Source organism: Gymnodraco acuticeps, unplaced genomic scaffold, assembly GCF_902827175.1.
Source record: "Gymnodraco acuticeps unplaced genomic scaffold, fGymAcu1.1, whole genome shotgun sequence".
NCBI lineage: Eukaryota > Metazoa > Chordata > Actinopteri > Perciformes > Bathydraconidae > Gymnodraco > Gymnodraco acuticeps.
Window position 1 is genome coordinate 9,594,612 of NW_022992351.1, and position 24,639 is coordinate 9,619,250.

Genomic DNA, 24,639 nt, shown 5'->3' on the forward strand with positions numbered 1-24,639 from the left:
TGCTGTATGCAAATTAAGCAGTTGTGTAGTCCATTAGTTAAAGCTAACTTTAATTGTTATATTAAGATGGATGCCTTGCAGTGATGCAATAATGTACAAAATGCATCATTGCCGTTTTCTTCAGTTGAATTGTGTGTTTGTGAGTGGAGCTAGATGTCGACATTAAGAATCCATCAAGCCCTCAGAAACTTGCAGGGATGCCCAGATCCTGGGAAAATCTAGCAGAAAACAAATGTAGGAGAAGCACTCAAGTCAATGCAGTGGGAGGATAAAGTAAAATGGCCTCCTCAATTAATCAGCACAGGAGCACAGCGTCCATCGCCTACAGAAACGTTTAAAGCCATCAAGTCTGACAAAATGTACAAGATGCTTATAAATCCAGCTGACTTTTGCTTGCAAGCCTGTCTATGAGGACAGTTACAGTACAGAAGAGCCTGCGGGCAACAGTGGGAAGAGAACATTCATTTGACAAGTGGTTCTTGACATTGATGGCATTCTAATTGGCCAATTTCTACTTCTTCAACCGTCAAGTGGCTTATTTGTCCATCGGAGCCTTTCATCCCCTCTCTGTCTGTCTGTCTTGTCGACAGGCTGTGAGTAATGGTTTTCTATTGTACCTCCTCTCATTGTCTGTGTGCCTAACAGCAGCACAGGAGGTAATTGTGTTAATTAACAGCCTCTGAGATAGAACACGGCCTGGGTGCTACCGGCCGGTAATTGAGACAGAAGAGAGAAAAGGGGGAGATAAAAGAAGGAGAGAGAGGTCACCGAGAGGCGTGTTATGGTTTGCCAATTTAAAAAGCTTCTACCTTTGTTCATTCATATTATGCAACCATCTATTGGCCATCTGTCAGAAAGGCAGATATTTTTTCATTTCACGATATGTGAACAAACTGTAGATTATAGGGAATTTCAGGATTCAAATAGCTTGACTTTATTAAAGTAGCTTGACATGATATGCATTGTCATTTTTTTCTGTAATATTTCCTTCCTATACTAAGTTCTTTCAACATTATGTTTAATGTGGAAACCTGTGAAACAAAAACTTTAAATGTTGCATCCATAGCGACCGTAGTCTCACTTAACTGTATCCTATTTCTAGACTTGTAGGCATAAAGCCACCCTAAGAGATAAAGCAAGGTTTTTTGTGCTTATTATTTTTTTGTTAATCTTGTTAAGTTACCAGTGACAATGTTATATAATGTTAGAATAAAGATTACAAGTTCACTCCTGGTCCATTGGGAGTGTTGAAAGGCAGTCTGGTAAACGAAGGAAGTACCTGAAGTAGTAGGAAAAGGTCATAACTTTAACACATACTGAACCCTTTGAGCAATATGTCAAAATGTATAACAAAAACCGCTACATATCAGTGAAAAATGGGAGCTAAACATCAAACAAATGAAACATGAAACATTTGTATACTGAAGCTACTAGCAACGAGTCTCAAAGTGTGACAACTATCACGTACAAACCAGAAACAATTGGACGTTAATGATTAATCTAAATGCATAATTAGTCAATAAATGATATGCAATTATAGGAACAATCATCACATTTCCTAGTAAATATAATGTTGTGATAACCAAAGATGAGGCCAACCATGAATAGAAAGAAATGTTAAGGAAAGTAAGGAGTGTATATTGTTCAATGCAGAGTAAATGTATGCAGTTGTTTAAACTACACTGAACAAAAATATAAATGCAACACTTTTGTTTTTGCTCCCATTTTTCATGAGATGAACTCAAAGATCTAAAACATTTTCTATAAACACAAAATAACCATTTCTCTGAAATATTGTTCACAAATCTGAAAAAATCTGTGATAGTGAGCACTTCTCCTTTGCCGAGATAATCCATCCCACCTCACAGGTGTGGCATATCAAGATGCTGATTAGACCGCATGATTATTGCACAGGTGTGCCTTAGGCTGGCCACAATAAAAGGCCACTCTGAAACGTGCAGTTTTGCTTTATTGGGGGGGTCTGGGGGGGTCCAAAAACCAGTCAGTATCTGGTGTGACCACCATTTGCCTCACGCAGTGCAACACATCTCCTTCGCATAGAGTTGATCAGGTTGTTGATTGTGGCCTGTGGAATGTTGGTCCACTCCTCTTCAATGGCTATGCCAAGTTGCTGGATATTGGCAGGAACTGGAACACGCTGTCGTATACGCCGATCCAGAACATCCCAAACATGCTCAATGGGTGACATGTCCGGTGAGTATGCTGGCCATGCAAGAACTGGGATGTTTTCAGCCTCCAGGAATTGTGTACAGATCCTTGCAACATGGGGCCGTGCATTATCATGCTGCAACATGAGGTGATGGTCGTGGATGAATGGCACAACAATGGGCCTCAGGATCTCGTCATGGTATCTCTGTGCATTCACAATGCCATCAATAAAATGCACCTGTGTTCGTCGTCCATAACATACGCCTGCCCATACCATAACCCCACCACCACCATGGGCCACTCGATTCACAACATTGACATCAGAAACCGCTCACCCACACGACGCCACACACGCTGTCTGCCATCTGCCCTGAACAGTGAAAACCGGGATTCATCCGTGAAGAGAACACCTCTCCAACGTGCCAGACGCCATCCAATGTGAGCATTTGCCCACTCAAGTCGGTTACGACGACGAACCGGAGTCAGGTCGAGACCCCGATGAGGACGACGAGCATGCAGATGAGCTTCCCTGAGACGGTTTGTGACAGTTTGTGCAGAAATTCTTTGGTTATGCAAACCGATTGTTGCAGCAGCTGTCCGAGTGGCTGGTCTCAGACGATCTTGGAGGTGAACATGCTGGATGTGGAGGTCCTGGGCTGGTGTGGTTACACGTGGTCTGCGGTTGTGAGGCCGGTTGGATGTACTGCCAAATTCTCTGAAACGCCTTTGGAGACGGCTTATGGTAGAGAAATGAACATTCAATTCACGGGCAACAGCTCTGGTGGACATTCCTGCTGTCAGCATGCCAATTGCACGCTCCCTCAAAACTTGCGACATCTGTGGCATTGTGCTGTGTGATAAAACTGAACATTTCAGAGTGGCCTTTTATTGTAGCCAGCCTAAGGCACACCTGTGCAATAATCATGCTGTCTAATCAGCATCTTGATATGCCACACCTGTGAGGTGGGATGGATTATCTCGGCAAAGGAGAAGTGCTCACTATCACAGATTTTTTTCAGATTTGTGAACAATATTTGAGAGAAATGGTTATTTTGTGTTTATAGAAAATGTTTTAGATCTTTGAGTTCATCTCATGAAAAATGGGAGCAAAAACAAAAGTGTTGCATTTATATTTTTGTTCAGTGTACATTATTTTGGCAGTTATGCCTTTAATCCTTAACCATAATCTTACCCTATCATCTCAGCCTAATGCTCATTGTAATCATAAACTTTAATCCAAATTGAAAAACTGAAATGCCACTTTGGCAAGTAGTAAATGAAGAATGTGTTTCAGTCCACACAACTACCGAAACACAAAATCACACACACACACACACACACACACACAAAGACACACACACTGAGGGAGTCATTCATCATCCTCCATGTTTAGAGAGTCTCCCCTCGTACTGTGGTGCGATATCATTATTCTTCTGATTGGTTGAGCAGCTCATCTTAGCAGCCAATAGGAAACACAAGCAATTGATATGAGATTAAATTCACAGACAAACCTTTAGGGCTTTATCAAAGGACTTAATAAAGAAAATGAGTTTTGGTCGAGCTGAGCGAGCATGGTGAATGTTGATGAACAATTGTTATTATGTGTAAATGTAACTATCACACATAACGTCAAATTAAAAGCAGAAACACACAGGGGTGCCATTCTGAATGTGTGTGTACTGTATGTGTGTGTTACCTAGGGTTGGGAACCGAAACTCGGTTCCAGATGAGAACCGATAAGAAAATGCCGGGTACCCATACAAAATACACAATTTCGGTTCTGCTTAACGGTTCCTAAACGCGGTAGACCCTGTATTCCAGCGGGTCCGTCTGCGCTGCGGTGACCCGGTGGAATACAGGGCGGACCTGGAGAATCACAGAACGGCCGGTCGTCAGCGGGCCGTTGACGGCCGGCTCGGTACGCTGACGGCCGGCACCGCCCTTCATTTTTTTAAACGGCATCATATAAATTGCGCTGACAGGCGACAGAGGTCCACAGTTGCCCCGCAGCGATGCTCCCCCGCCCTCCCGTAGACATTTCACGAGCTCAGTCACTTCATAACACCAAAGATAGGTCGCGGTAAACACTCTGAAGTGAGGCTCCACTACACTAAAAAAGAAAAAGAAAAGGCAAAGTGTAATGCCTGTTAATAGCTTGCCACAGGCATAGCTCAGTTAAAATAAAGCACAGCTATTGTGCAATACATTTGTATTGCATGTATATTTTTTAGTAACAATTTCAGTTAAAGCTTTTAAGAATAAATATATTTTTGTTATCTAAACGTTTGACCTCTTTATTTTACAATTTTGGAATCGAAACGGGGAATCGATAAGAACCGGAATCGATAAGCAGAACCGGAATCGAAATCGGAATCGATAAATTTCAAACGATACCCATCCCTAGTGTTACCCCAGCCTAGATGCCACAGCTGGAAGCAATCTCTTTGCTGCCAACAACGCACACTGTAAAGTGTGTGTGTGTGTGTGTGTGTGTGTGTGTGTGTGTGTGTGTGTGTGTGTGTGTGTGTGTGTGTGTGTGTGTGTGTGTGTGTGTGTGTGTGTGTGTGTGTGTGTGTGTGTGTTCACCATGCCCACCGACCCACAGCAGTTCCAAAGCATCCTGACAGCCTGCGGCAGCTCCTCCAGCTGTTGCTTTGTTGAACAAGTCAACTCAATTTCAAACACTGTCCTACCTGTCAGACGGCTGATGGGAAATTATCTCCGCCGTTCAGCCTGATAAACAAACACCGTCCGTGAAGTAAAACGATATCCAGAGCCCTGAAAAGCGTGCAGTACAACACCGCCTCCCTTTTCCCCTCTTAATCAGTCATCCATCCTGAGTGTAGGTCATGTTATGAACACCTGTCATGAGCAGCTGGACGCTCAGAGCGCTCACTCATCACATCTGTTGAATCACTTGACTGAGGGAGGGAGAAGGAGAATAAAGGGGGCAGGGAACAAAATATTTGATTTGTCTTTCGGACAACACAGATGTGCAATTAAACATACATCATAAATGTTCTGATGGGCTGCCTTTATGCTTTAATATACTTTATTAGCATGAGTGTAACTATGTCAGTGTCAATTATTATTTAATAATAATCAAGAAAATAGCAGAAATAATAGAAATCAAATTGCTTGCCAAATTGTTGAATTTCTTTTGAATGATCAAAACTTTTTGAACTATATACATTTTATTTACCAAACGTATAAATGGCAAATGTGTTAAGTTATTTAATTATTTATAATGCAAAACAAATGTTATTTGCCTATAATAATCTAGATTCAATGACCATACAGCCAACAACCCAACATTGCATCCATGACAGTGACACAGCATATTTCGTGATAAACCAGTTTAATAATTCGACCAACATATATTTTTCCAGCTGTTAATCTGGTTCATCATCTTCCTTCTTCATTGCACATTAAAACATGAAATCAGAGCTTCAGCTTTAAATACACACAGCATGAAACACAGTCAGAAACACTTTGCTATATTTAACCTCTGGATGCATTATGTAATATCCAAGCTGTTTTTATTTATAAACTGGCACACATGTTGTCCCTCAGGATTGTTTTGGTTACTGCTTCAGATAAACAGCTGATTGGTATGGAGAACTGCTAACACAAACAGATAAGATCAACTACTTTGTTTGCGTCTTGTTGTTAATATCTGCTGCAGGCAAATACTATTCTGACCAAAATAGCACATACAGTACATTAAGGCCCTGTGGGGGGTCGCAAGATTAGGATGTAGATGTATTGATGCCCTACGGGAAGTTCAGTTGTCCCCTCTGTTTATAGAATGTGTTGAATACACACACAGTACAGATTAAATACAAACATCCATTGGAATACAGGTATAGGTCAACACATGCCGCTGGGAGTTCGGTGCCTTGCTCAAGGGCACTGACACTAACCAGTGTAATTGTTTCAAAGAACAACTACTTTTGCCTCTGCAGTAACTCTCTGACTTTAGTTTGTGACTATTTTAAAACCAATGAAACACACTGATTGTTTTTAGATTTTTTTTAATCATATGTTAACAAAGTTAAATAACTTTATTGTGGAGACAAAAACACTTAATCACTTTTAAAAGCGCTGTTTAGCACATACATATTTAGGGCTTGACGGTCCTTTTTAGTTTCTGTATAAAAAAACATTCTCGTACAACATCCTTATAAATGTATATTATGTTACACATTATGTATTTAGTTGTTTGTTATTATGGTGCCATACTGTAGCTAAGCACCTCAAGCAGGTAAACATCAAATCAGATTTCTGTCATTATTGTGTATTGACAAAGAAATGTTCTACAAAACAGTGACAGTCCTTGAAACATGATGGCAGAATCATTGTTTTTGTCCACTCTTGAATTTTTATTATAATCAAAGGATCTAATTATAGTCAAATGTACTTATATCTTTCGACCTCCCACACAGAAAGAGTCAAGTTTGTTGTCTCTTTTTTTGTCAATGGCTCTTTGTCTTTGTTATACTTACTAACCATGCCCAGAAGTCCCTTTTGTGATTATTCTAGTAAAACATAATTCATAAATCCATGCTTTTATATTCATGGCTTTACTCGTTTAAATAGAAGTGATTGAATTTAATAACCGAGTTGCGAGTCATGAACCAGACGTCTCATCCACCAATAAAAGCCTCCCTCTTACCGCCTCAGCAGTGAACCTCGTTAAGACATTGGGCTCGTTAAGTCACGTTCATCACTAACGAACAACGCTCTGTTGCTATAGGAAACGGGGGTTTGGAGTGTGTGCGTCTGTTACGCTGTGATTGGCTGCCAGACAGTCACATTAGCATATCCTAGCGTTCCTTCACTACATACGGACGCCACCGCCACAGAGCCAGACTGAGAGGGAGGATTGATGGGTCGTGTGTGTGTGTGTGTGTGTGTGTGTGTGTGTGTGTGTGTGTGTGTGTGTGTGTGTGTGTGTGTGTGTGTGTGTGTGTGTGTGTGTGTGTGTGTGTGTGTGTGTGTGTGTGTGTGTCAAATGGATGGGCCTGGTTGTGTGGGCTGTGTGAACTATCAAGATCAGACGGAGGAATAAGGCAAAAAAGAGCTGCTCGTAAAAATATTAAGCGGTCCCACCTACAGAGTCTGTGACAACAGGGCCAGATTTATGGAGAGGAGGGGAGAGTTGTATTCATGACAAATAGCAATTATTTCTGTGAGTGAGTGTTTCTGTGTCTGTGCTAAATTATTTTAACTAAAAGCTCTTTGATGAGAAAAATAAGGGCATCGCATCAACATTTTGGGGAACTTTACTTCATTCAATGTTTTTATGACTTTTTTTGTTCATTTTATTTAACTTGTAACTGACAATGCATTCTTTATTGTATTGCATTACTTTTGTCTGTATATTTGTATTACTGTATTTGTTAATGCATTAAGATAACTAATATATTATTAAAGTTTGACAGAGAAACATCATATGGCGCTTCCAACACGTTTTTATCAAGAAAACTGTTTTTTTAATACCACATTTTTAGATTTAAAGGTCCCCTATCATACTCTTTTTCAACAATATATTATAGGTCTCAGATATACAAAACATGTCTCTGAAGTTGTTTGCTCAAAATACCAAACAGATCATGCACTGTAGCATGCCGTATACCCCTCTGTTTCAAAAGTGCTGATTCTGTGCCTGTAGCTTTAAATGCTAATGCCCTGCTGCTGGCCACGCCCCTCTGAACTTCAATTCAGATTTATAAAACATCTCATGTATCTTTTTACATTGGCTTTTATTTCTTTTTGAAATGTGTGTGATGTGTCCTGTTATTATGTTTGTTCATTTCAGGACACCACGTGGTCAGTGTTTTGTTGTTATGTTGACCTTAAATGTATGCCTCATGTGGTATTCATGTTTCTGTGGTCTTAATTTTAACTTTGTACTTGTGAAGCACTGTGTGAAATCTATTTCTGTGAAAGGTGCTATAATAAATTAACATATTATTATTATCTAGTTAAAAATAGTTTTAATTTTGCTGAAAGAAAAAAATATATCAATTTACAGACTCCACATACTAAAAATGGAACTGAAAATGGATGGGATTTTTATATTTACCATGTTCTGTAAATCTTTCCTCTTCAGCTTGAGACCAAAGCAGGCAAGGCTCTGTCCGCCACAGATGCTCCAGATCCTCCAGACCTGAAGGTGGCGCTGAAGAGGGAGTGTGAAGAGCACCAGCACCTCCTGGCCGACTCCTACGCAGCTGTGATGGACCTAACCAAGCAGGTTAGTGTGTGGGGGGGTTGGAAGGCAACAGGCCTTTTTCTCAAACTAAACAAACAGAAGGGCATAAGTGGTATAAATAGGTAGATGAAGAATTTCACACTAATTGTTAATCTACCTCTGTTAACCTTCAAGCTTAAAAAACTTGAAAGACCCTTGTTTAATGATTTACTTGACATCATTGTACTGTTTAAATTCATATTCTGGTGGTTTGCGCTCCACATCCATGTTATTGTCTCCTCTAATGCTTGTCTCTTCTAATGCTTGTCTCTCTGCTGTGACCCACCTGCGGACCTACAGCTTCAGCTCGGGGAGAGGAACTGGGGCAGAGAGAAGCTGGAGCTGCTGGAGAGGCTGAGCCAGGAGAGAGCTCAGTGGGAGCAGAGGCTGCTAGAGGCCACGGCACAGCAGGGGAAGGTACGACAGCAGAGGCGGATTTAGGATTGTAGGAGATCCGGGGCTTAGCCCAGGAGTCGTTGGGTTGGGGGGGGGTGCAGGGGTACAGTGCTATTTTTTACAAGTAGAAGAGTTTTTTTTAAATATTGAAGTTGAAAGCATCAATCTGGTGCACTTTGAGAGCAACATTAACCCTACCTTAATAACACCTTAAAGCGGACAAAAGGCACTGGAGAACACTCATTAACACCCTTTAATGAAGCAAACTAATGCCTTAACTCACTCAAATAGTCGTTTACTTATTAAGGTGAAACGAATGTGCGTAGAGTTTTAAAGGATGCGGATAGTCTCACCTTGATTCTGGCGCATTGCTTATCGTTTTATAGATCTATTCTCATCCACCATCTTTGTTTGTGACGTAAAGAGTGTAAGAGTCACGTTTCTGAATCGGACACTCTGAGTGGATGCAGTCACAGCCAATCGGAGTCTGATTCAGAGGGTTGCCTGTCAGTTCTGTTGTTATGTGTACTGAAACGAGAGCCGGTATAATTCCATGCGTGAAAACAAAATAAAAATTGGAATACGTTATTTTAGTGTCTTAAAAGTAGACTGAGTTATGAAGGGTTAACGTTACATCTTAGGATAATTTTTAGTCATGTTCTATATACATACTAACATATAAGGGTATACTTACGGCCCCTACACACGGCGGCGTGCGTTGCCGCTTCAACGCTTCTGCCCATTCACTTTGAATGGGGTGACGTCACGATTCGCCGAACTGCATTGTGGGAGCAAAGCGTAGCTTCTCTCGCGGTGCTCGCTGCAAAAGTAGAGCAATGTTCTACTTTTGCCGCCTCGACGGAGGCGTCAGCCAATCAAATCCCGCGTATGCAAATCTGACAGCACAAGCGCTAGCCAATCAAACCGCGTGTATGTTGGGAGAGCCAGACCGCAGTTATTTCCCATATGTTAAAAAATGGAGGAGGAAATTATCGTGGCGTTAGGGAATCACCCGGTACTATATGACCAGTCCCTCTTTACATACAGGGATACAAACCGGAGGAGCCAGGCATGGGGGGAGGTGGCAGAGACAGTGGGTGAAACTGGTAGGTTTTCGCCTGTTTGGGGAGTTTATAGCCAGTGTACTTCGTTTGAATGGACAGCTAGCAAGCATAGACAGTATATTTAGCCAGCATGGATGTAGCATGAATGCTTTGCTTTGTATGTCCGGGGCGGGACATTCATGTGATTGGTTGTTGGTCGCGTTGTTCGTAAAAAATCCCCAAGCTTCAGACACGCCCACCGCCAAGCGGTAACGCACGCCGCCGTGTGTAGGGGCCGTTACGGAGCGTCCACACAGCAGCGTGCGTTGACGCTTGGAGGTGGGCGTATCTGAAGCTTGGGGATTTTTTGCGAGCAACACGACCAACAACCAATCACATGAATCTCCCGGCCCCGACATACAAAGCAATAGCAATGTTAAAACGAAGTAAACTGGATATAAAATCCCCAAACAGGCGAAAACCTACCAGTTTCACCCACTGTCTCTGCCTCCTCCCTCCATGCCTCGCAACTCCGGTTTGTATCCCGGTAGATGAACAGAGACTGATCATACAACACCGGGTGATTCACTACCGCTACAATGAATTTTCCCTCAATTTGTTTGAATATGAGGAAATGACCTGCGCAGTCTCTCCCAGCATACACGCGGTTTGATTGGCTAGCGATTGTACTGGCAGATTTGAATACACGGGATTTCATTGGCTGACGCCTCCGTCGAGGCGTTAAAAGTTGAACATTGCTCAACTTTTGACGCCAGCTACGCCAGCAACGCTCCACGTCGCTTCCCAAAATGCAGTTCGGCTAAAAGTGACGTCACCCCATTCAAAGTGAATGGGCAGAAGCGTTGGAAGCTTCAACGCACGCCGCCGTGTGTAGGGGCCGTTAGTGTGGTTACTCCATGTTTACTAGCTATAACATTAATGTTACATCACTCTTTTTCACTTCTTACTCAGTCAGCCAGAGTGCAGATATCACCATTAGATTAACAAACCTGAAACATCATCCATTTCTTGACTGCTGGTGATGACATTGTTGTCAGCTGCTGATACTGCTGCTGCTGCAGCTTGTGGCGCCGGCTGCTTCAATGACAATAACTTTCTAATATCCATAACTGTAGGCTATTAGCTTAAAACTCGTCAGGCACTAGGAAGGATCACTTCTTCTTCAGGGCAGGCTACGCAGTACGCAGGCTAATGTCCCACAGTGGCTGCCTCTCTGGTGGACTCCGGTACTGCACATTACTCCCGAGACGTTTTCAAAACATTTATATAAAAAAAAGAAGAAGATTTTTGATGATGCAATCTGAAAGGAGGGGGTGTGTGTCTGAGATAAGAAAGACATGAGTTCTTGAATTAGTTGAGTTTCTTTCTACATCTAAAGTCATCTAAAGGTTTCACAGATTTCTCTGGAATTATATTAATATTAAACAAAACCAAAAATGGTTGGAAAGCCATAGCTATTGCAAGAAGGCTATAAAAACATGGGAAATGAAGCATTGGTCAGCTAAGCACATTCAAATATATTCAAGAAAAACAGCAGGTGTAATATTTGCCTTCCCCCCAGTTACATTGCCACAAATCTTACACCACCAGAACTCAGTCAAATCATAAATCTTACACCACCAGAACTCAGTCAAATCATAACGCAATTTTTAATGGAATTTGGGTATGCTCCCATTAGATGCATGACCTCTATTGTAGTAACATTTACGCAATATGGCCAATAAACTCTTACGCCTGTTTTCTTTCAAATGTTTTTGTCATTTCAAACCAACATAATCTGAACCCTGTATACACACCCTCTGGTTTCGAAATAAATTGTACGCAATATGCAATACTTTTTATTTTCTATATTTAGATACATTGTATTTGTGAGCTACTTAATTTCTAGACAATAAGACTTTCTTTTAAACAATAAAACATCAAGATAAAATGATGAAGAGAAGTCTCAAGATAAAAAAAAGGTTTCCTAGTTTTTTCAAAACTTCAAACCCATTGATCTATTTCTCAAACTGGACATTTCATCCTCACCAGTATGTGTAGAAGCACAGCTGCTAATGTATTTTAATATAAGAGCATTAAAATACACTAGTTACACCTTAGAGCAAGGCAGTCACTTTTTGCTGTTGCGAAAAAGCTTCATATCCCTTTTTCAAAACTATTTTAATATGCTATAAGAACGCTGGACATAGTTTTGTAAATAACAACAGCAGTTGAATAAAAAAAAAATCTGATTTTGAGGGAGTAACACAAAACCTGACATTTAATGCAGATTATTTGCTGGAAACTTCTTTGTACATGTATTTGTGGCTGTATCACCACTATGGTTATAATAATGTAAGAAAAAGACAAAAAATGCATGTAACTGCTGTGTTAGGGTGGTGTTTTCCTCTCAGGATACTTTGCTGACGTCAACAGTAACCACAGCTGTTAATGCCATAATGTGAGCATGTTTATTATTAAGTTGAGGTCACCAGGAAAACATGGTCAGTCTGATCTGCTGATTATACACGCACAGCGCAGTCACTGCCAAGCTGCTGCATGTCTGGTAGGGAGGAAGAGGGTTACATCAGTGTTTAAAGTGGTCGTTAGTCAGTGGGTTCGTCCATAAATACACACAGAAATTCAGATACACAGTTAGTAGGTCAGAGCTCCTCCATCATTTCTCCCCTGTCTGCTGCATTTGAGGTTTTCGGTCTGTGGCCGTCTTTGTCCTGCCTTGTTTACCCTCCTTTTCCTTCCTCCTGTGTGTTGACTGAATCCCGTCTCACTCCTTCCATTTATTGTCCTGCACTGGAAACTGCTATGAGGATGAAGCTCGTCATGGTTTAATTCACTCTGTCTCAGTCTCTCTGAGTGTGTCTGGGTCACGCTCTGTCACCCGCAAATCTGATATACTATCTACGCTTCTTGTATGTTATACTGAAGCCAAGCAAATACATCTGACATGCTGTTATAGTGCCCTCATCAGGGCTATTAGTGTAGAAGTAGCTGCATTTGTTTTTAAAGTTAGTTAGACATTGCTATTGATATTGACTTATCAGATGTTTACTTATAAATCCATTTTGTTAATTTTATTTTTAATTGAATGTTTTATTTTTGATGAAATGGGATGTTAGTGTAGATTGGTATACGTTTTCTACTTCTACGTCGAGCACATAAAGCTTAACCAACTAACTGTGTTCAAATTAATATTATTTAACACCCTTTATTATTTATGAGAAGAGATTATTCAAATATTGTATGCAATTAAACTGTCGGTTTTTAGATAGGAATGGTTAAGTTTGCATTTGTATCTGAACCATTTCCATCAATTATTTTTCATTTTTGTAAAAATAAATTCAACAATCTATCCATGATTTTTAAATAATCATTTGCACTATTTAAATAACACTTTCAAGCAAACATTTGAACCATTTATTCATTACTTTTAGCTAATTGATCCCACCACGTGTCCATTTCTTTAACTGTTTTAGATTTGAATTGTTTATCCATCAATCAATCAATCAATCAATGTTTATTTATATAGCCCAATATCGCAAATGTTACATTTGTCTCAGTGGTCTTCACAGTTTGTTCAGAATATCAGTATGACAATACGACACCCTCTGTCCTTAGACCCTCACATCGTGTCCGACATTGTTTTAGCATAACTACACACCGACTCCACATTAAGTTTGGTGCATTCTGATCGGCGTAAACGAACATCATTACCACCGACGTGAATAACAATCCTACTGTATTTACGTTTATTTTTAGCCAGCAGTTTAAGATGCGCCTCAACGTCGCCCGCTCTGGCCCCCGGAATGCATGTGACTGTGGAGGCTTCGGTCTCTAAATTCACGTGTCTCATAATCCATGACTCAAAATCAGCGTCAACATGTATCCATTGCTCTTAGCTCCCTATTGTAAACAACCTCTATTAACCAACTGCTTAGCCTTCTCTGCTTGTTGACTACATTATTGTCTTCAGGTGTTGCAACTGACTTAATATGTGCATATATTTGTTCAAAATTAGTTGAGCTATTCCATATTCTTCCCATGTGCCCCCTTGCAAATGCAGAAGTGCCCCCTTGGGTAAGAGCACCTCTGTTTGAGAATCACTGAACTACAGTAAAGTTAGCTTTGGAGGAGGATTGCAGGTGAAAGTTTATGTGCACAACTAAGCACGTTATCTGCAGATGTCCTTTCCCCCTCTCCACTCTCACACTGTCTCTTTCCTCTGAGGGGAAATGGTTTCAAAGAGATCACCTCAAGTGTGAAAGGCACTGACTCAGCATCACTATCTCTGTGTACTGTATGTGTGTGTCTGTGTGTGTTTGCATGCTATCTGACTACCACAGATTATACTAGACAGTCTCCACTTCCTCCTGCCAACACAGCTTTAGAGGAAGTGGAGGGCAACGTAAGGAATGTGTCCACAGTGGATGTCTTCCAGCGTGTGTGTAGGAAGGCAAAATGCTACAAGAACAATTTGTACAAATGATGCAGGCCTTTTACTTTGCTAATAAGCTACTTAAGTATTGCTGTGGTTTCCTTTTTACTGAGTGTTTTTTCTTTTGTCTTCTCAGTCAAAGTCATTAGGCGGCGAGTCCTCTGCAGACACAGGAGTCACTAATGGAACAGGATCACCAAGGTAACAATTACCAACAAGACCTTACATTACTTAGGTCAAAATGAACCCCTATCATGTGGAAGAAATCAGAACATTTCTCAAATAGTGTTATAATTATTGTGTTGTATGTGACATTGCTTCTCTTTTCTCATAAACTCCTTCTTACTCTTTACAATCAAAAGAGCCAAATCCACATCAGAGCTTGCCGGTGCAGAAGTCGACGGATCAGCCAATCAGGAGCAGAGGATCCAGTTTGTAGTCCCTTCGCTTGGTGACCTCACCAGGAAGAATTGGACCTACCTGACCAATGAGGTGAATGATTTCATTTTAAATGTTGAGTTTTTGTTTGTATTTCTTTACTTCTATATATTAAACAACACAAGTAAAACAAAGATTGATTACATTTTATATCATATCAAAAAATATTCATTTGTAAACCATATACTCATATATAACATTGAGACATTCATTATTAAAGCTAATTAACTTAGCTAAAATAGTTGCAATATCGTCCCCATCCCTTATAAAGACTGCATATTCCAAATTATAATGATTTTATCCCATTCCCTTTTGTCCCTGCTCCAGACCCCGGAGGTTGGGGACACCTGTAAGACCTGGGACGGCCCCAGCGGCTCCTGCAGCAGCTTGGTGGGATCAGAGCTGGATCTGGAGTCGGTCCAGAGGAGCCACACGGCCCCGGACCGCACCGGCATCCGGATCTACTACAGCCCCCCTGCTGTACGACGCATGGAGCACCACCGGAGGAGCCAGGAGGCCACAGAGCCTCAGCAGGCCCAGAACGGGAGCGCTGACCTGGGACTGGCGGGCCCGGATGTAGGCATGGCTCCGGAGGAAACCGTTGAGATTCAGCAGCAACAACCGTCACCCTCCTTCTCGTCCTCCTATGAGCAGTGGCTGAGCTCGCTGTCCAAGCAGCACAGGGAGCTGCTGGAGAGCAGAAGTGGCTCTATCGCCGGTTCGATCCCCAGCAACAGTAGCTCAGTTGATGGAATGACACCCTCGTCAGCTTTCCATGGTCTGGAGATCGGGGAGATTTCAGCCAACTTGAGTGATGACATGAAGGAGATGACCAACTGTGTCCGCCAGGCCATTCGCTCGTCCTCTCTGGAGAGGAAATCCACCAAGGAACCCGGAAGCCAGGTAGTTTCCTCTTTTTAGTAGAAAATAACTCAGTTTTTTTAATCCAACAAAAATCTGTTGAAACATTGCTTTTTCTAAACATTTATAAAGGTATATTAAAGTTTTTTTTTCCGTCTATTAGGATATATTTGTAAGTACTTATTTGGACTGTAAAGTAGTGGAATGATGTGATGTATAAACAATGACTAAAGTAAGATTTCTAGTAATCACATTTGAATACATCTCAATCGTTCCTTTACCCTAAAAGTTTATTTGTATTTTATTTGATTGCAATTTTTTTAGGGCAATATGTTATTTACAACCTGGTTACATTAGTTTGTAAAAAGAATACTGGAAACGTCTTTAAAATATGCAACAACACTGTCAGATGTCACTAAGTAATTAGAAGATTTTGCAGCATACTAATACCTGAAATTATCTAGTGTACGTTTAAGGAGAAATCATCATATTCTGAATAATTTCTCTTCAATAGCGGTTCTTTGTTGTCTCAACGCCTAACATTCTCCCCCGTTTTCATTTCTCCCTCCAGGTGATGGGCATGTCCACCCGGTCCACGCAGACTGCCACACAGTACGTAAACATCGGGCTTCAAACCGACATCCTTCCAGGCAGCAGAGTGGTGGGTTTACACTCCAAATCCTGGTCTCCTCGCCCCTTGCCGACAACCAACTCGCTAGCATCCGCCAGAACCCGGCAGATATCCACCTCCCTGGATAAAGTTCACAGCCGCATCGATAGACCATGCTGTTCACCAAAGTATGGATCCCCGAAACTACAACGCAGAGTGTCTACTGGTAATTACACGTTGTCCTCTAAGCTTTGGTTTTAGAGTCAGAGAGCCTTTAATCACAATTATTGAATCACCATTGATATGCTTCATAGATCTTCCATGTTAATACTTTTGTTTGAGAGAAAGAGACATCCATCTGTTGTGTTTTTAGGCTCCACTTCCAGACTGGATGGGAGTACCTCCTCCAGGGACCGCAGCCTGTGGAGCCTCCAGCAGAGATCCCTGAGTGGAGGCGGAGGCTCTGCCTGGGCTCGCTCCACCACCACCCGGGACAGCCCCGTGCTGAACGGCCTGAATGATGGCCTCTCTAGCCTCTTCAGCTTGGTGGAGCACACTGGAAGCACAGAGTCGCTCTGGAGGGGGGATGGAGGTAAGATTAAAGTGAACTATCTAATGCAAAGCACAGATGAGACAAATAAAACCATGACTGCATGAGTACAAAATTCCCAACCTTGCTTTGACATCTAAAGTCTCTATTCTCTATGTAATGCTGTTGACAGCACAAGCATGCCTCCAGAATGAAATGTGTCTTGTTAATCATCATTTATGAAAATAATTATAATACCTGCCTTGGATCCGTGTTTTCATTTAGGAGCCAGCCAGGGAGCCAGTCCAGCACGGCAGCCTGCTGCAGCGGGGAAACCCACTGCTGTGCCAGTCTCTACATGTGACCCCGGCCCTCAGCGGTACGGAGGCCTGGTCCAGGAGTTCTTCAGGAATGTCTGCAGCAGCCGTGGCCAGGGAGCAGTCACCCTGCCTGGGGAGAGACCACTGAGAGACTCCAATGGCAGTCTCGGAGGTCCGAGTGTCTTGTGTAGTTTTGGCGGCATTGATGAACCTAAACCAGAGTGCGTGTCGGCCGGGGTTGGAGGAATCGCTGCGCTGAACGGAAGCAACGACAATGTGACCCGGATCGTCAATAAGAGGTTTATGAGACAGTCAACCGGGGAGGAGATGATCAATATCATGGGAGGAGGAAAGGAACTGATGAGCAACACAGGGGCTGCAGGAACTGTGACGGAGGTGAGGCCGTTTGAAATGCGCTTATGTTTTAAACTGACCATAACATTGGTTTTGCTTCTTTCAGAAAATACCATTTACTTAACATTACAGCTCTTTATTTGCAAAGGACTGGTATAGGTTTTAATCATTTGTGTGTATTCTTCCTACTGTTCCACTAAACAAAAAACGTTTTTCTGAAAACCATGCTTTAAAGGGGACCTATCGTGCAAAATGCACTTTTTTATGTCTTTTATACATAAATATGTGTCCCTGGTGTGTCAGGGAACTCACGTAGCGTAGCTAACAACGGGGGTACAACGGAGCTGATCCAGATGGGCATCCGATATGACGTCATATCGGCAATGCAGACACACGGCACTATCAGAAAGTTGCTATCAAAAACAATGCCCAACTGTTTTGGACGTAATATAGTCGGTGTTGACATTAGCATCGCTAACACTCAGAGCTAACCTGTACTGGAGAGCATGTGTGTGAAGAAGCAGGAAATAAAAAGGAACTCACCTTGTGGTGTAACCGGCAAGAGAGAAAGCCTTTGAGCTCCAGACTGTTTCAGAAATAATCCTTGATAATCCATGATATGGCGTTTCATCACGGCAGTATTTAGTTTAGACAGTAGCTGCCGGGTCCCGCATGAGCTCAGCCCCCTCCTTTTTTTTAAAAATCAATTTTAATTTTTTTAAGCTTTATACCCAAAATCAGCACTTTTGAAACAGGAAGTGAAATAAAGGGATATGAGGCATGGCTAGAATGGGTGATCTGTTTGGTATTTTGAGCAAAACACTTCATAGACATATTTTTTATATATTTTTATATATCTGACACCTATGCTTTCCTAAAAATAGCATGATAGGTGCACTTTAAAGTTCTCAAATTTGTTCTGATTTCCATTAAAATGCCAATAGGTTCCATTCACTTTTGTACACTATGATATTTAATTTGACTCTTCCACAGCTAGTTTTGTATTTATTATTTATCTTGATGTTACATGATTATCCCCAATTTGAGTCTTAAATATCAAACATATTAAAAATACTACTTGCAATAATTTGACTGTATAGGAGAAATAGCAGTGTAATTTGTAAGCCTACTGTCAACATCATCATTGCGCCCAACAATTATATATAATATTGTCATCAATCCCAGTGGTGTGGTTCTTCCTTTTTTAAAGCTCAGTCAAACCTTTCCATTTCCCAGGATGCACCTTGTGACTGTGCTGCCCAATCTTCCTGCTCCGCTCGACCATCGAGACCAACAACCCGCCATTCGCTCGGCCAGTGCAAGCACCGCCCACAAGAGTCTCCTGCAGCACCAGAGGAGAAGAGTGACACCTGCAACGAGTGATGTCACTCCTACTGCCACATCTAAAGACCACACACACGCACAATCATCCTGATTCTTCACAAACACTGTTCACCACTGCCATAAAATCCCACTTTTTCTCATACACACCTCCAACCACCTGCCAGACAGGTGCACTGCCAAACATTATACACACCTCTAGCACAGACTGCCCCACAAAGCCACTGCCACATCCACTAACAAACTAACACATAACCCAGGCAATTATTTCACTTGTCTTGGACTGTACATTTTCTGATGCCAAGGACAGGGAGGACCAAAATTCCAACCCAGCAACAGGTCCAACCATCACAAAACTACCAGCAGGACATAACACATAAACACACACATTTATAATCTGACACATTTAACTCAACAAGAACTCAACTAAATGAAATGAGTGTCTTTCAAGTAAAATTCTGATGTCAAGACTGGATGTACTAACCTCCCCAACCCTAATTAACAGAATGACAGGAAATAAAAATGGAAAAAACATGGAAAGTAGCCATGTCGGAGTTATAGATAAGCAATGAAAAAGTGCTGGATATCTCCAATGATTTCTCTCTGACCCTTGGCATTAACACACATGCTTGGCCGGGAGAATCAATTGAGCCTTTTTGATTGATTAGCACAATAACATTCCAGCAAGAGACTCCAATGTATCTTAAAAAACGCCACCTCTTGAAGGCATCTGATCCAGTTGCAGACTAGTATTCAAATGTTCTCCTATTACAGTTGATAAAAGGACAAACTCCACTTCTATTTGACTGCAAATCCCAGCATGATAAGACTGGGACATCGTTGATGGATTTTTGGACTTGTAAGCTCTATAAAGGCTGATTTGAGTGGACTTCCTAACATTGTTGTTTGGTAACAGACCTTAACAAAAAGCAAAGCTCCTCAGGCGGGTTTAGTTTTAACTTTCCCACGTGTTCCCAGAATAGCTTTGGCCAGAAATACAGGGATGTTTTGTGGCACTGTAGCCATGGCTTCAATCTTTTAGATGTAAGAATAATTTCTTCCAACGTGTTACACTCCAGATGTTGATTGGGAAAATGATGGTTTTATATGTTTTGAGATATTGAGATCCCTCTTGTAACCATTGATGATCTGACAAATACAGTCCTACAGCAACATTACAGTTGGTTACACTTTCTGATCGACTGCAAGTTTAACCATAAACCCAATCTGTGATTTAGTAAATCAAGATTTCGCTTGGCATTGGATAGAGATGCACTAATATCACTTTTTTGAGTGCCTCAAACATTTCTTTGGTTTATGCTACACAAGTCCAAACCAAAAAAATTAAATGTATTCCATTTCTGTAGAAAAAGAACACTACATATTCATGTCACATGTGACTTTTAGAATCATATTAACATAATTGGGAAATTATTTAATAACAATAATAATATCGACTTGATATCCATCAACTTTATGTGTGCATTCTTACAATCTGTGCTACAGGGATCAGATATGAAGCGTGTCCAAATTCAAAATTCTAATATACCATAGTTTAGAAACGTAAGTTAACTAAACAGTGTCCAAGTAGAATTCAGTCAATGCATTCCTTTTATAACAGTCTTTATCAGATGTGTGTGTTACTTTATGTGCATTTAATGATTACATTTCCAGCAATCTGGTGAACCAGTGCATCATTTCTAGGTCTAGTAAGGAGATAGTTAAAACTTCCTCTTCAATCTTCTCTCACCCACAACTGTCCTTGTGTTAGTACTAGACAGACGGCGCCCCTACTATATGAAATATATTCGCAGTTTGAAAATGTAGTGTCATAATGTATTCTTGGTTAAAAAGCTAAGAGCTATGACTGTCCATCTGCAGCCAGTAGTCACTGAAAGTTTTTTTACTTTACTTGATTTATTTAATTAGGTATTTTCAAATTGTAAATGTATGTCCTTCTTTACCTACATGGCAGTCAAATCCAATATGCCTTTAGTAGGCTGTCTGCACTCTTAAAAGAAAATATGGGAAAGAAATAAAAGGCTGACAAATATATAACATGGGAACAGACACAAAAGGCATTGGTGAATTAAAACCCCTAAAAAAATACAGTTAACTGAAAACAATCATATTTTATTCTCTTATCTCTTTGTTATCCATGTAGTTATATTTCTAATCAATCAACAGAAATGCAAGTGCCTGTCAGATTACCTACCACATTCAAACTGGACTCCATGTAAAGACATACAAACAAACCCAGCATGTTGTTTTTTTCAATGGGTAAAATAGTTTTTCTGCACATAATTGCAATCATGCTGTATTAAAGCTACAATGAAGTACTGTACCACGGTGCGATGACCTAATGGTTTACAGGTAATGAGGATAAAGTATACATGTATGGTCTTTTTCATACCACGGGGTTATTGTACTTCTGGAAATTAAATTATTATTTTTTTGTTCATTTTATATGGATACTTTTGCTGATTTATTACGCTAATGTTTCTATTCTTTCTATTTGGTTATCATGGTGCTACTTTTTGTAAAGTCTGCTGTGATCTATTTGAATATGTCTCTTCCACTGTCTGTGGTAAGCTAAAGTCCAGCATTTCTCCTTTTCTGAACACCATTCAATGATTCAGCAGTTTAAAATGGGGCATTACAGTAACAGTGCAAATAACACAGTGAGGAAAACCCACAGCCTAAATACTGCTGTCTGTCTCCACTGTGGCCCTCACTAATGGTAGAAAAACAACCGACTGAAACCATTCACTTCTTCAAAAGCTTCTTGTCACAGAAATAGACACTAACCCTAACCCAAAATCCAGATGACCAACAAAGCTGATCCATATGTAGTGTACAAGCAGAACTTTCAAAACATAACAAAATATAAGCATAAGAACACGTCAAAATTTGTACAAAAAACTACAAAACAAACAATTTACATCAGTTTTGGCAATGATACATTTCAAATGTTTGACAAAAATTAGAAACTAATGCTAAAGCTATTTCCACAAATGACAGGACAAACTGCATGTCAAGACAGCATTTAGCTGTCAAGCTAACCACTATGTTATCAATAACTTTCAGAAGAAGTTATTCAGTGTCATTATAAGAGAGAAATCAGATACAACCCATCTGGGCTACCAGATCTTTGCCAAAAATCTCAGAATACAGTAGAAACGAAAGCCCCAAAAAGCTTGTGAAGCTGACAACAGTATAGAGTGGCCCGACAGTCCAATAATGGCTCTAATATTAGGTTTTGCACCATTCCTTCTTTTTAGATACAATTATGAATCTGGAGGAAGCAATTAACCATTGATCAATAGCTGATCAAAACAATCAATGGGACTTAATGTGAAATATACCAACAAAGAAAAAGCACAAACCTGGAAAAAATTACCATTTTAGAAAATACCCCAATGAAAGTTATTAGAGAAATGTTGTCATCATTCACCTAAACAATTGTGACATATTGATCATTTATCATTTCAGTACAAATATTTAATCAGTGATAGAGAAATGTAACTTCTAATATATTGTGCATTGATCTTTAAAATATTTGGTTCCAGTTCCGGGGCCTGATTACTGTTATTATTTATTCTCACTGTTATTGATAAGGTCACTTCGTGCCTTTTCTCTACAAAGATGTCTTGGTTAATTAAAAATCTTATTTTTCTGCAAATATTTTGCTACATCTAAGTACAAACTTGATGATGATTAATTACAACTGGAGTTAAGATCGTCTTTATTTATTGTTTTGCAGTAGGTGATTACTGCTGTGTTTACATTAATCTTCAATGGTTGCTCATCTAAATACATTCTGACGGACAATATGTGTTGCAAGCCAATAAGGGATCTCAGATTGAGGAGAACAGAAGGCTATGCTTTAGAATTAGTTTTGCCTCATTTTTGTGTAACCAGACCTCCAAATTGTTGAAATGTGGATAGAGGTTATGCTTTGGTCAAATGTTTTAGCCAACCTCCACTGTTTATTCTTTTGCTGTTATTGCAGAGTGGAGCAAAGCCCTGTATTTTTGACTCATGATGTTAGACTGTTCCAGCAAATGTTCAGGTTGTGGTGAAACCGCCACTGTTGTTTTGATGCTGGGTTCATGTCATATAAGGCGCAAAACACTATGGAACAATAGTTTTTTAACTTGTAAAAACAGATTATAATTAGTCTGTGTTATTGAACGTCCTCCTATAGAACATCAGATGTGACATATCATAGCTGGAAATGCACCTCAGAGCTCCAACTGGTGTTTACTATAACAGATGAATTTTCCTGCATTTACTATAAAGATGTAGTGGCGCAGTCCGCATGAGACTCAAATCTTTCTCTGACTCTGATGTCATAGAGTGCCACAGTGACGCATCCTAAAACCCGGAAGTAAACTCCTTCCGGTTCCTTCGACAAAAACCAATGCAATTTCTCCATAGGATTTTGGAAAATAGCTCGAAATAAGGTCTGTGGTTGACACAAATTGAAGAGACAGATCACGTTTTGTTCAGCCGGATAATATCCACATGTCTACCCTACTTTTATAATTTTCGAATCATAAATCTAATCGATAGATTTATGATTAGAACATTTTTCAAAGCTATTTTCCAAATTCCTATGGAGAAATTGCATTGGTTTTTGTCGAAGGAACCGGAAGTGGTAAAATGCTAACTTACTTCCGGGTTCTAGGACGCGTCACTGTGGCACTCTATTGGTCAGTTCTGTTTCTGCCTCTCCAGCCTTTTCACCTGCCTGGCAGGTGTTACATTTGCTCCTCCCCCTCAGGTTATAAGTACAAAACATTGCAGCCAATGAAAGACAGTTATACCGTTCACACAGCATCACCAGCCAATGATGGATCAGTTCTTACAGGTTGCATGGCACAAACCATGAATGTCATTATTATCCCTGTAAGCCTGTTAAAAAAAGCAACATGTACCTTTTCAGCCTTTTTAACATGTGTCCATACCATTCATATGATTATTACATCTTGGGAATATGTAAATAGATTTTTAGCTGTTCATAATGTTAGCTAAACAATTATCTAGAGACTGACCTGTATATTTGCATTATATAACCTGCTCTTTTTTTTAATAACTCTTGTTTCTTGAATAAAAAGAGAATGCAATGAAAGTCAAATAAAACGAGTACACAGTAAGGACATTTCCACCCTTGTATTGAAATGTTAAAAGAGTTTTCAGTTTTGTACTCTATCCTTTTGTTTCTTTGAGAAATGCTGAATGTCAACAGCTGATCTGAACCAGGTCGCTGTGGAAGTATGTAGCTCTCCATTTATAGACCACACTTGAGCATTTCTTCTGTACATAGGTGCATTTTGAAGTTGATAAAATACTTTTAAAAGGTTGGGGATTTTGGTTTTTTCCAATCAATGTAGCTTGTAAAACAAGATATTAAAACTGCCTCCTGTTTGTCATAGAATTCACAAATAAATGTTTGTTGGAATTTAGCATGGTTTGTTTTTTAATCATTTTGTACTTACTGGTTAAAATGGCCCTTGTCTATATATGGGCTCAGAACAGTCTCATAATACACACATGCACACAGAAGGATTCAAACTTGTATTTCCGGATCCATACTTGTGTTTTTCAAAGCACACACAAATGTATTCCGTTTCATATACATGTAAACAAAATCCAAATACAGAAAAAAGTTTTACATATGTATTTTTGATCGTGATTGATTGATTGATTGAAAAGTTTATTAACAGCTTGTATATTGGGTACAGTACAGTACAACTCAAAACATACAATTGTTAGGGGAAGCAGACCAGAGAAAGACTTTCGTCTTGTTTACATCAGGGTCCCCCATTTCCAATTCATCATATCATTTAAGACATATAAGACATAT

At 40.3% G+C, this 24,639-nt stretch overlaps 1 protein-coding gene across 2 annotated transcripts in view; it reads left to right on the forward strand.

Moving 5' to 3' along the window:
- The window catches only part of soga1 (suppressor of glucose, autophagy associated 1), a 123,048-nt gene extending 98,810 nt beyond the window's left edge, over positions 1-24,238 (forward strand). For both annotated transcript variants that reach the window (XM_034209001.1, XM_034209002.1), the window contains exons 16-24: positions 8,285-8,428; positions 8,726-8,842; positions 14,454-14,518; positions 14,680-14,809; positions 15,083-15,658; positions 16,188-16,452; positions 16,600-16,818; positions 17,041-17,471; positions 18,666-24,238. In XM_034209001.1, coding sequence (XP_034064892.1) covers positions 8,285-8,428; positions 8,726-8,842; positions 14,454-14,518; positions 14,680-14,809; positions 15,083-15,658; positions 16,188-16,452; positions 16,600-16,818; positions 17,041-17,471; positions 18,666-18,812 — 2,094 coding nt within the window. In that variant the 3' untranslated portion in view covers positions 18,813-24,238. The remainder of the gene's footprint in view (positions 1-8,284; positions 8,429-8,725; positions 8,843-14,453; positions 14,519-14,679; positions 14,810-15,082; positions 15,659-16,187; positions 16,453-16,599; positions 16,819-17,040; positions 17,472-18,665) is intronic.
- Positions 24,239-24,639: the final 401 nt, after the last annotated feature.